Source organism: Bombina bombina, chromosome 6, assembly GCF_027579735.1.
Source record: "Bombina bombina isolate aBomBom1 chromosome 6, aBomBom1.pri, whole genome shotgun sequence".
NCBI lineage: Eukaryota > Metazoa > Chordata > Amphibia > Anura > Bombinatoridae > Bombina > Bombina bombina.
The window spans coordinates 1,040,444,417-1,040,457,601 of NC_069504.1; the positions used below are offsets into that span (position 1 = coordinate 1,040,444,417).

The 13,185-nt window shown below is 37.3% G+C and overlaps 1 protein-coding gene across 2 annotated transcripts in view; it reads left to right on the forward strand.

Moving 5' to 3' along the window:
* The window catches only part of LOC128664104 (hepatitis A virus cellular receptor 1 homolog), a 168,120-nt gene that overhangs the window by 91,587 nt on the left and 63,348 nt on the right, over positions 1-13,185 (forward strand). The window contains exons 5-6 of one of the 2 annotated variants that reach the window (XM_053718793.1): positions 7,389-7,465; positions 9,611-9,670. In XM_053718793.1, coding sequence (XP_053574768.1) covers positions 7,389-7,465; positions 9,611-9,670 — 137 coding nt within the window. The remainder of the gene's footprint in view (positions 1-7,388; positions 7,466-9,610; positions 9,671-13,185) is intronic. The other variant, XM_053718794.1, reaches the window with a different exon arrangement.

The following is a 13,185-nucleotide window of genomic DNA, read 5'->3' on the forward strand; positions in this document are numbered from 1 at the left end:
ATCAGAATTGACTGCCCTGCAGAAACAATTTAAATTCCAGTGGTCTCCACATTCTATAAAACTTCTAGGCACCTATCTTAGTACATCCATACCCATAGTTATTGCAAAACATTTTTCAGATAAGCTTCCTGAATGGCGAAGACTTCTTGATTCCTGGGAATTTCGGGAGATCTCCTGGACAGGCAGGATCTCCGCTATTAAGATGTCTTTTATCCCCAAGATTCTTTACCTTTTTCGCGCCTTACCGATCAATATTCCTAGACCTATTATCAAAAGATTACAAAGCCTAATCACTATATATGGAAAGGTAAAAAACCTAGGACCTCTACACGTATTCTACAAAGAGACGTCACTAGTGGAGGACTCAGCCTACCAAACATTCTATACTATTACCAATCGACACAACTATCACACTTAATGGGCCGGAGCGATGCTGCAAACTCTTCCTCTTGGAGGGAGGTGGAACAATCATTCCTCCCTAGAGGACTCCTGCTTAGTGATCTCCCTTGGATTCCCCCACATGGCCAAGGGTGTCTCAGAATCTCTCACACTACAATCATAGACATGCTACAGTTCTGGAATCAAATCCGACACCTACCTACTATTGCACCACACCCCTCCCCGCAGCAGACTATCACTGGTTCCCTCTTTTGCCTCCCAGACTCTCACATAATGATCTGGCATAGTTTGGATGTTATTACAGCCCCAGATTTGTATGATCACGAAAACACACTCTCGCACAGCAGAATTTGCATTGATGCGCAAATTCCCCCCACACTTAAGTTTGAAGCCTTCCACCTCTGTTCCTTTCTCAAGTCGTGGGGCTTTCCCAGAAGAGATCTTAGAGAACCCAAGATTTGGGAACGCAGGTGGGTATTGACTCCTCCACCAGGGAAAGCTATTTCATTCCATTATGATCTTCTCCTAGACTCCCATTCACTCCAAAAGATTTCACAACACCTCTCATGGGAGAAGGAGCTAAATTTATATAAATTTGTATAAAGAGATACTTTTTACCAAGAAGCTACTTCACTGTGCAACACTATGGGAGCTATATTATAAGATCTTAGTCAGGTGGCATCTAGTTCCCCATACCCTACACAGGATTCATATCAATCACCCTCCTACCTGTTGGAGAGGATGTGGCATGATAGGTACACAGAGTAACATATGGTGGTATTGCCCCAAAATAGTTCCAGTTTGGACGCAACTCTTCCGCATACTCAACTCTATACATTTTACTTATACTCTTACCCCACAGGCGTGCTTACTACATATAGAACTCCCAGTTATGCCTCAAGCCCACAAATCCCTCCTCATCTACTTACTCATGTCTACTAAACTTGAAATTGCCAAAGCATGGAAACAGAAGTCTCCCCCTACTATATCACAAATTCTGGCCACTGCGCATTATATCCAGAAAATGGAATCATACTCCTACTCGGTCTTAGATAAGATGGACTCCTATATAGACATTTGGTCCCTTTGGCTAGAGAAGTTCCCTCAATGAAGGCCTGAGCATTAACACTGCACTACTTGTTCTCCACTCCTCATCTCCACCCTTGTTCTTTTTCCTCACTATGTCAGTCACTCCCTTTCCCTTTTTTTTTTTTTTTTTTTCTCCTGCCCCCTCCTCTCTATCTGAGCTAATGAAGGTTTATGAGACGTCCACTAACTTGAGACTCTACATCCTATAAAACATAAAATGTAAAATGAGAACTGCTGAATCCATCGCACTGACCTTAGGAAGGCGACTATGTTGTGATTGATAGTTAAAATAAAGTGTCTCCGACGTAACTGATATTGAGATACTTTATTTATGACGGGTTTATGCTTGTACCATTATTCTGATTGTTTTATTATCACTCAGTTGCTTAACCCCAATTTAAGATTATCGACCATTGTAATCTTACGGTCGCATTTTTTATTTGACGATCCCTGCGCGGACACATTTGATGATTATGTTTATGAATGCATGTCTTGTGTTTTTGTTCTCTTAATAAAAAGAATTAAAAAAAAAACAAAAAAAAACCTAAATACTTACCTATAAAATAAACCCTAAGATACCTACAATATAACTAACAGTTACATTGTAGCTAGTTTAGGGTTAATTTTTTATCTTACAGGCAAGTTTGTATTTATTTTAACTAGGTACAACAGTTATTAAATAGTTATTAACTATTTAATAACTACCTAGTTAAAATAAATACAAAAGTACCTGTAAAATAAAACCTAACCTAAGTTATAATTACACCTAACACTACACTATAAATAAATTAATTACCTAACTTAAATTAAATTAATTACAATTAAATAAAATAAACTAAAGTACAAAAAAAAACCCACTAAATTGCAGAAAATAATAAAATAATTACAAGTTTTTTAAACTAATTGCACCTAATCTAATCCCCCTAATAAAATAAAAAGCCCCCCAAAATAAAAAAGCCCCCCAAAATAAAAAAGCCCTACCCTATACTAAATTACAAATAGCCCTTAAATGGGCTTTTTGCGGGGCATTGACCCAAAGTAATCAGCTCTTTTACCTGTAAAAAAAAGTACAATACCCCCCCAACATTAAAACCCACCACCCACACACCCAACCCTACTCTAAAATCCACCCAATCCCCCCTTAATAAAACCTAACACTAACCCCTTGAAGATTACCCTACCTTGAGAAGTCTTCACCCAACCGGGCCGAAGTCCTCAACGAAGTCGGGCGAAGTGGTCCTCCAGACGGGCAGAAGTCTTCATCCAGACGGCATCCTCTATCTTCATCCATCCGGCGCGGAGCATCCTCTTCTTTTGACGTCTTCTTACTAAATGACGGTTCCTTTAAATGATGTCATCCAAGATGGCGTCCATTGAATTCCGATTGGTTGATAGAATTCTATTAGCCAATCGGAATTAAGGTAGGAAAAATCCTATTGGCTGATACAATCAGCCAATAGGATTGAGCTCGCATTCTATTGGCTGATTGGAACTTCAATCCTATTGGCTGATCCAATCAGCCAATAGGATTTTTCCTACCTTAATTCCGATTGGCTGATAGAATTCTATCAGCCAATCGTAATTCAAGGGACGCCATCTTGGATGATGTAATTTAAAGGAACCGTCATTTAGTAAGAAGTCATCGAAAGAAGAGGATGCTCCGCGTCGGATGGCTTGAAGATGGACCCGCTCCACGCCGGATAGATGAAGATAGAAGATGTCGTCTGGATGAAGACTTCTGCCCGTCTGGAGGACCACTTCGCCCGGCTTTGTTGAGGACTTCGGCCCGGTTGGGTGAAGACTTCTCAAGGTAGGGTGATCTTCAAGGGATTAGTGTTAGGTTTTATTAAGGGGGGATTGGGTGGATTTTAGAGTAGGGTTGGGTGTGTGGGTGGTGGGTTTTAATGTTGGGGGGGTATTGTACTTTTTTTTTACAGGTAAAAGAGCTGATTACTTTGGGGCAATGCCCCGCAAAAAGCCCTTTTAAGGGCTATTTGTAATTTAGTATAGGGTAGGGCTTTTTTATTTTATTAGGGAGATTAGATTAGGTGTAATTAGTTTAAAAACTTGGAATTATTTTATTATTTTCTGTTATTTAGTGGGGGGGTTCTTTGTACTTTAGTTTATTTAATTGTAATTAATTTAGTTTAGGTAATTAATTTAATTATAGTGTAGTGTTAGGTGTAATTGTAACTTAGGTTAGGTTTTATTGTACAGGTAAATTTGTCTTTATTTTAACTAGGTAGTTATTAAATAGTTAATAACTATTTAATAACTATTGTACCTAGTTAAAATAAATACAAAGTTGCCTGTAAAATAAAAATAAACCCTAAGCTAGCTACAATGTAACTATTAGTTATATTGTAGCAAGCTTAGGGTTTATTTTTATTTTACAGGCAACTTTGTATTTATTTTAACTAGGTACAATAGTTATTAAATAGTTAATAACTATTTAATAACTATTGTACCTAGTTAAAATAAATACAAAGTTGCCTGTAAAATAAAAATAAACCCTAAGCTAGCTACAATGTAACTATTAGTTATATTGTAGCAAGCTTAGAGTTTATTTTATAGGTAAGTATTTAGTTTTAAATAGAAATAATTTATTTAATTGTAGTAATTTTATTTAGATTTATTTAAATTATATTTAAGTTAGGGGGTGTTAGGTTTAGGGCTAGATTTAGGTTTAGGGGTTAAGAACTTTAATATAGTGGCGGCGACGTTGGGGGCGGCAGATTAGGGGTTAATAAGTGTAGGTAGGTTGCAGCGACATTGGGGGCGGCAGAGTAGGGGTTAATAAATATAATGTAGGTGTCGGCAATGTTAGGGGCAGCTGATTAGGGGTTCATACATATAATGTAGGTGGTGGTGGTGTCCAGAGCGGCAGATTAGGGGTTAATAATATAATGCAGGTGTCGGCGATGTCGGGGGCGGCAGATTAGGGGTTAATAAGTGTAAGATTAGGGGTGTTTAGACTTGGGGTTCATGTTAGGGTGTTAGGTGTAGACATAAATGTATTTCCCCATAGGAATCAATGGGGCTGCGTTAGGAGCTGAACGCTGCTTTTTTGCAGGTGTTAGGTTTTTTTCAGCCGGCTCTCCTGTTTATTCCTATGGGGAAATCGTGCACGAGCACGTTTTTCCAGCTCACCGCTACCGTAAGCAGCGCTGGTATTGAGGTGAGATGTGGAGCTAAATTTTGCTCTCCGCTCACTTTTCTGCGTCTAACTCCGGGTTTGTAAAAACCCGTAATACCATCGTTGTTTGTAGGTGAGCGGTGAGCAGAAACTGCTCGTTAGCACCGCATAGCTTTACCGACAAAAACTCGTAATCTACCCGATTGTAATTTAAAGTATTCATAGCTACCTTTCACCTAGATTTCGAGTTTTGCGCTAAACAGGGTGCAAAACGAATGCAACAAAGTTGAGTTATTTCACCCTCTATAGCGCTGCCATTACGAATTTCTGAGAAGCCTCCTTGTGTGTGTGATATGGTGGCATTAAGCTCCATACCTCACAAAATCCAAGGGCTGCTTTGACGTGCTCATGCATGCTTTCCCCATCAATGACATCAATGGGGAGAGAGTGTTAGAAAAAAAACTAACACCTGAAGTGCGGAATGAAATGCTCCGTAACGTAACCCCATTGAAGTATATAGGGAAAAAAGTTACATTTAAACCTAACACCCTAACATAAACTCAGTGTAAACACCCCTAATACGCCTCCCCCGACATCGCCGACACCTACATAAATTTATTAACCCCTAATATGTCGCTCCCGACATAGCTGCCACTAATAAAAGTCATTAACCCCTATTCCGCCGCTCCCCGACATCGCTGCCACTATAATAAATGTATTAACTCCTAAACCTCTGGCCTCCCACATCACCACCACTAAATAAACCTATTAACCCCTAAATCGCAAGCCCCCCACATCGCAAAACACTCACTTAAACTAGTAACCCCTAAACCTAACAACCCCCTAACTTTATATTAAAATTACAATATCCCAATCTTAAAATAACTAAAAACTTACCTGTGAAATTAAAAAAAACTAAGTTTAAACTAACAATTAACATGACAGAACTATTATACTAAACTTTTATAATAAAATTAAAATAACTACCAATTAAAAAACTAAATTAAACATTAAAAAAAAAACGGGATGAAGATAGAAGATGTCGCCTGGATGAAGACTTCTCGCCGTCTGGATGAGGATAGATGTCTGGACTTCAGAAACTGTGAGTGGATCTTCGGGGGTTAGTGTTAGGTTTTTTTTTTTTTAAATTTGGGGTGTTTTTTTTTTAGATTAGGGTTTGGGCTTTTTTAAAAGAGCTAAATGCCCTTTTCAGGGCAATGAAAAAGAGCTGAATGCCCTTTTAAGGGCAATGAGAATGAGCTAAATGCCCTTTTAAGGGCAATGCCCATACAAATGCCCTTTTCAGGGCAAATGGGTAGCTTAGGTTTTTGTTAGAGTTAGGCTTTTTATTTTGCGGGGTTGGTTGGGTGGTGGGTTTTACTGTTGGTGGGTCTTTGTATTTTTTTCAAGGTAAAAGAGCTGATTTCTTTAGGGGAATGCCCTACAAAAGGCCCTTTTAAGGGCTATTGGTAGTTTATTGTAGGCTAGGGTTTTTTTATTTTGGGGGGGGGGGCTTTTTATTTTTATAGGGCTATTAGATTAGGTATAATTGTTTTTATTTTTGATAATTTTGTTATTTTTCGTAATTAGTGTTTTTTATTTTTTGTAATTTTAGACTTATTTTTTTAGTAGTGTTAGGTTTTTTAATGTTTAATTTAGACTTTTTAATTGGTATTTATATTAATTTTAGCATAATAGTTTAGTATAATAGTTATGTTAGGTTAATTGTTTATTTTATACTTAGGTTTTTTTATTTTTACGGGTAAGTTTTTATTTATTTCAAGATAGGGATATTGTAATTTTAATATAAAGTTAGGGGGTGATAGGTTTAGGGGTTAATAGTTTAATTTATTAGTGGCGATGTGGGGACTGGCGGTTTAGGGGTTAATAGGTTTAGTTAGTGGCGATGGTGTTGGGAAGAGGAGTAATAGGGGTTAATAAGTTTTAAATAGTGTTTGTCATGCGGGAGGGCAGCGTTTTAGGGGTTAATAGGTAGTTTATGGGTGTTAGTGTGCTTGTAACATTTTAGTTAGGAGCTTTGTGAAGCATTTTTGTTGTGCAAAACTCATAACTACTGGTTTCAGATGGCGGTATGGATCGTGTCGGTATAGGCTGTAACGCAAGCTTTTTTAGCCTCACCGCACAACCTGTAATTGTAATATCGGCGCTATGGAAATCCCAAACAAAAACGTCATTTTTTTAATTGCGGGATTGACGTTGCTTTACAGGCTAAAATGCTTGGGGCACAGCTATACCGACACTACTCATAATGGCTGTGTTACTGTTTTTGCTCTGAAATTGCCATTTTTTCAGCGTTAAACCCGTAACGCAAAACCCGTAATCTAGCCGTTTAGTGCAGTTAGTCTAATGCGGTGTTGGGTTAGCTTGCAAGCTATAACTGTTAAGTTTTTTGACAGTGTGCCCTATAGATGTCTATGGGGAGAAGAATTTAGCGCGGTTGCAGTATCCAAAGTCCTGAAGTTAACGCGCATCAGCCTTTCGCTCTTGTGCTAACTTTTACTTTCAACTTGTAATACGCGCTAACTCTGCCTTGTTAAAATTTTACTTTGAGCATAGAAAGAGTGCAAGCAAAAAATTTAGCTGGCCCATAGTTGCAAGACGAGAGGATGCTAATAGAAAAGTGATACTGAGTTAATTGATTTCTACATCTATATAATATAGAAGCTTACGATTTTAGATAATTCATTTATATTTTTTTAAATATATTTTACTAAATTTGAAAACATTTTGATTGATTTTTCAGCTGCTGGGACAACAGATACACGTGTCTTCAATGAGCCAACGGACCCCTTAATTCCTTATTCTGGAGAAGATGACCAGGTTATTTGCAATCTATTTTCAGTAATACCAACTGCAATCTTTATATTTTGTGATGGAGTATTAGAGGAAACTTCTTATTTCAAAAGAGTTTTTAATTTTTAGCACTTTTATTGAAGGGACTAAAGAAAAATAATATATAAAACAAAATTATGAGATTTTGTAATTCTTACAATATAAGGGAGTTGATAGCATGTCTCCCCATACTAGAGTAAGGGGTCTGTTTTGGTTACGGCAAAATGCCATAATTACTAAATTCAGTTTGCCTGAGCCTTGCTCTATACCGGGGAAGGCTGCACAGTAAGTGCCCGATGATTTAGGAGCCAAATTATCATTATGGAAGCGGACATGATCCGATATTGAACTGCTGGTGCAATGCCGCCCCCTGCAGATTCGCAGCCTATCAGCCGCTAGCAGGGGTGTCAATCAACCTGATCGTATACGATCGGGTTGATTTCCGGCGATGTCTGTCCACCGCCTCAGAGTAGGCGGACAGGTTAAGGAACATCGGTCTTTAGAAACACGGGGCATCAAGATCCATACTGAGTTTGATAAATATGCCCCTTAATGTTCTCTGCACTGGCGAGATTATCTAAGAAGTCTCGCCAGCGCTGCAAAGTCCCTCAAATTATTTTAGAAATGCTAATTTTAGCTTGACAACTGTTTAACAAGCTATGCAGTGTTCTGAGTAAGAAGGGAAAACATCTACATTATCATTTAATGCTCAAAATTGGCCCCCAAAGATTTTGCGTTATTTCTCTCAATGCTGGCGGGTTTTTGATCATCAGGCTATAAATCTTGTATTTCAGCTTATATCTGAAAATAATAGTTAATTTAGATCTGGCTTTAAACTGGCCTTCAAAAAAACGGGATTACCTATATCTATTCAGGAAGGCTTAAGATGTGCAAATCCATGCGAGTTCTGCAAATAAAACACACACGGCTAGATTTAGAGTTTTGCGGCCAAAGGGGTGCGTTAGCTACGCGCGTTTTTTTCCCCCCGCACCTTTTAAACAACACTGGTATTTAGAGTTCACTGAAGGGCTGCGTTAGGCTCCAAAAAGGGAGCATACAGGCATATTTACCGCCACTTCAACTCTCAATACCAGCGTTGCTTATGGACGCGGCCAGCTTCAAAAACGTGCTCGTGCACGATTCCCCCATAGGAAACAATGGGGCAGTTTGAGCTGGAAAAAAACCTAACACCTGCAAAAAAGCAGCGTTCAGCTCCTAATGCAGCCCCATTGTTTCCTATGGGGAAACACTTCCTAAGTCTGCACCTAACACCCTAACATGTACCCCGAGTCTAAACACCCCTAACCTTACACTTATTAACCCCTAATCTGTCGCCCCCGCTATCGCTGACCCCTGCATTATATTATTAACCCCTAATCTGCCGCTCCGTACACCGCCGCAACCTACATTATAGCTATGTACCCCTAATCTGCTGCCCCTAACATCGCCGACCCCTATATTATATTTATTAACCCCTAATCTGCCCCCCCAACGTTGCCGCTACCTACCTACACTTATTAACCCCTAATCTGCCGACCGGACCTCACCGCTACTATAATAAATGTATTAACCCCTAAAGCTAAGTCTTACCCTAACCCTAACACCCCCCTAAATGAAATATAATTTCAATCTAACGAAATAAAATAAATCTTATTAAATAAATTAATCCTATTTAAAGCTAAATACTTACCTGTAAAATAAACCCTAATATAGCTACAATATAACAAATAATTATATTGTAGCTATTTTAGGATTTATATTTATTTTACAGGCAACTTTGTATTTATTTTAACCAGGTACAATAGCTATTAAATAGTTAATAACTATTTAATAGCTACCTAGTTAAAATAATTACAAAATTACCTGTAAAATAAATCCTAACCTAAGTTACAATTAAACCTAACACTACACTATCAATAAATTAATTAAATAAAATACCTACAATTATCTACAATTAAACCTAACACTACAATATCAATAAATTAATTAAATAAACTACCTACAATTATCTACAATTAAATCAACTAAACTAAATTACAAAAAAAAACAAACACTAAATTACAAAAAATAAAAAAAGATTACAAGAATTTTAAACTAATTAAAGCCTCTTCTGGACCTCTTCTTGCCGGATAGGATGAAGACTTCGGACCCTCTTCTGGACGGATTGGTGATACTCGGCGTGGTGAAGACAAGGTAGGGAGATCTTCAGGGGCTTAGTGTTAGGTTTTTTAGGGGGGGTTAGGGTTAGATTAGGGGTATGTGGGTGGTAGGTTGTAATGTTGGGGGGGTATTGTATGTTTTTTTAAATGCAAAAGAGCTGATTTCTTTGGCGCATGCCCCGCAAAAGGCCCTTTTAAGGGCTGGTAAGGTAAAAGAGCTGTAAACTTTTTATTTTAGAATAGGGTAGGGCATTTTTTTATTTTGGGGGGCTTTGTTATTTTTTTAGGGGGCTTAGAGTAGGTGTAATTAGTTTAAAATTCTTGTAATCTTTTTTTATTTTTTGTAATTTAGTGTTTGTTTTTGTAATTTAGTGTTTGTTTGTTTTTGTAATTTAGTTTAGTTGATTTAATTGTAGATAATTGTAGGTAGTTTATTTAATTAATTTATTGATAGTGTAGTGTTAGGTTTAATTGTAACTTAGGTTAGGATTTATTTTATAGGTAATTTTGTAATTATTTTAACTAGGTAGCTATTAAATAGTTATTAACTATTTAATAGCTATTGTACCGGGTTAAAATAAATACAAAGTTGCCTGTAAAATAAATATAAATCCTAAAATAGCTACAATATAATTATTCGTTATATTGTAGCTATATTAGGGTTTACTTTACAGGTAAGTATTTAGCTTTAAATATGATTAATTTATTTAATAAGATGTATTTTATTTCGTTAGATTTAAATTATATTTAACTTAGGGGGGTGTTAAGGTAAGACTTAGCTTTAGGGGTTAATACATTTATTATAGTAGCGGTGAGGTCCGGTCGGCAGATTAGGGGTTAATAAGTGTAGGTAGGTAGCGGCGATGTTGGGGGGGCAGATTAGGGGTTAATAAATATAATATAGGGGTCGGCGATGTTAGGGGCAGCAGATTAGGGGTACATAGCTATAATGTAGGTTGCGGCGGTGTGCGGTCAGCAGATTAGGGGTTAAAAAATTTAATTATAGTGGCGGCGATGTGGGGGGACCTCGGTTTAGGGGTACATAGGTAGTTTATGGGTGTTAGTGTACTTTAGAGCACAGTAGTTAAGAGCTTTATGAACCGGCGTTAGCCCATAAAGCTCTTAACTCCTGACTATGTTCTGCGGCTGGAGTTTTGTCGTTAGAGTTCTAACGCTTACTTCAGCCAAGGCTCTAAATACCGGTGTTAGAAAGATCCCATTGAGAAGATAGGATACGCAATTGGCGTAGGGGGATCTGCGGTATGGAAAAGTCACGGCTGGAAAGTGAGTGTTAGACCCTTTCCTGACTGACTCTAAATACCAGCGGGCGGTAAAAACCAGCGTTAGGACCCCTTAACGCTGGTTTGGACGGCTAACGCAGAACTCTAAATCTAGGCGTAAATCTTTAAAGCTTTTTCTTTACAACTCAGTGCTTAAATTTTTATGCATCCTAATCATATGTAAAAAAAAATTTAATTTAAAGGAACATAAAGAGGAATTAGTATGATGAGACAATAGAGCCCACCATAGCTATTTAATTTATTTTGCAATAAAAATACATTAAAAAAAAAAAAAAAAAATAACTCTCAGATTGCTTAGTCAGTTACTGATAGGTGCATGCAAAACAAGCATTTGCCCGCTACCAATCAGTGGCTCTGCATGCCTTGGAATTGCCAAGGGACATGTAAACAAGATAACGACCTCCGAGTTAAAAATAGATAAAGCAGCCTTTCTCAAACATTTACAATGCAAAGTGCATTAAAGTAGTATCATTGGGCTGTACATCCCAATTATAATTTACTTACATTAATTTTAAGCAATTAGAAGAATGTGGTTTTTTTCTTTTTTTTTTTTTTCTCCATTTCTTTAGATTTTATTAAATTTTATTTTATATTCAATCAGATTGATATTTTTTCTGGTTTGATCAATATTCCCTTTGCAGTGGACCTGGTATCCAGGAAGCGGACCTGGAGTGGACCTGGTATCTTCATCGACGGTGAAGATGATGTTTATCATTTGTTTATCTCTTATATAAACCATAACCCATATTACTTAAAATTTACCCCTAACATACATTCAAGGGAGATTGTGTTTTACATTTAACCATAACCTCTATAGGTAATACTATAACCACTAAATCTTTTTTTTTTTAAGTTTTAATTAAGCATTTTCAGCAAAACAATATAACATGGCTTCAATGCAATTCAAACATAATAAATACACAATTTTTGAACAATATTTGCAAAGTATTTGGCTTTACATCTACTTGATATAGTAATGTTAACAGTTATTAGAATAAATATATCCCTTCCAAATAAATTTTATTGAAAAATAATCTTCTCATATATGTAGCTGGAAGTAGTGGTATTTCTCAAGTGCTAGCATTAAGGTGACATGTGTAGCCCAATCTCCTGTCAGAGGGGTTGCTTCTTTTTTCCAATGTCTTGGAATTAATTGCTTGGCACAATTCAGCATTAGATATAGGGGTTTGGATCTGAGTTTGCATTTCAGTTTTATGGGTTTGTGGAAGAGACAGACCAGAGAGTCAAAGGGGATATCGATTTGAAGTACTTTATTCATTTCACTACATATAAGGGACCAATATTTGTTAATTTTTGGGCATGTCCACCATATATGCAGTGGTGTACTTATTTGTCCACAGCTTCTCCAACAGGTGGCTGTGGTTTTTGGGTAGATCTGAGCTAATCTTTGAGGTGTGTAGTACCATCTACTGAGTAGTTTCATATTGGTTTCTCTAAATCTCACGGAGGAGGATGATGAATTCATCTGTGATATAATGGTAAGCCATTATTTTTCGGTAATTTTAGTGGTCTTGTAGGATTACTTTGTAAGATATGGATAGAAATCCTCTAGTGACACCGGGTCTATAGCATAAATTCTCAAATGGTGTCAGGTATTTTCTGGGTGTGAAGAATTTAGGTGACTTAGTTGGGGATATTTGTACCAATGTTCAAATTGCTGTATGTTAAGGTTTAGCAGGTCTGTCCTTGGGGGTAGTCTACCATTGTCTAAAACAGTGTAGTAGGGGATCAGAGTATGTATTGAACACAATTGGTTTGGGGTATTGCTGTACTTACTATCGAAAATTGGGTTTGTGGCAAAAGGAGTTAGTGGGGAAGGGTTCGAAGAGATGGTCGATTCTCTTAGTTAAGCGTTCCCATACTCTGAATTTTTTAATAGTGAGAGTGGATGTGGTATTAATAGTTTTTTGGTATAGTGATGGAGACCAGCAGATACTTCCTAGGTTAATGGAGTTGGCTAGCTAACGTTCTAGTGTTATCCATTCCTTGTCTTTTTAATTTTTGCTCCAGTTCCCAATACGTACTAAGTGAGTGGCCAACTTATAATATGCAAGTTTGGGAGCACCTAACCCCCCTCTGTCTTTGGACATATGCATGGTTTTCATTGAAACCCTACTCATATGTTTGGACCAAATGTATGTGTTTATGGAATTTTGTAAAGTGCGTATGTAGTGATCGGGTATATGCATGGGTAAGGCTTGCAGTATGTATAACATTTTCGGTAGTA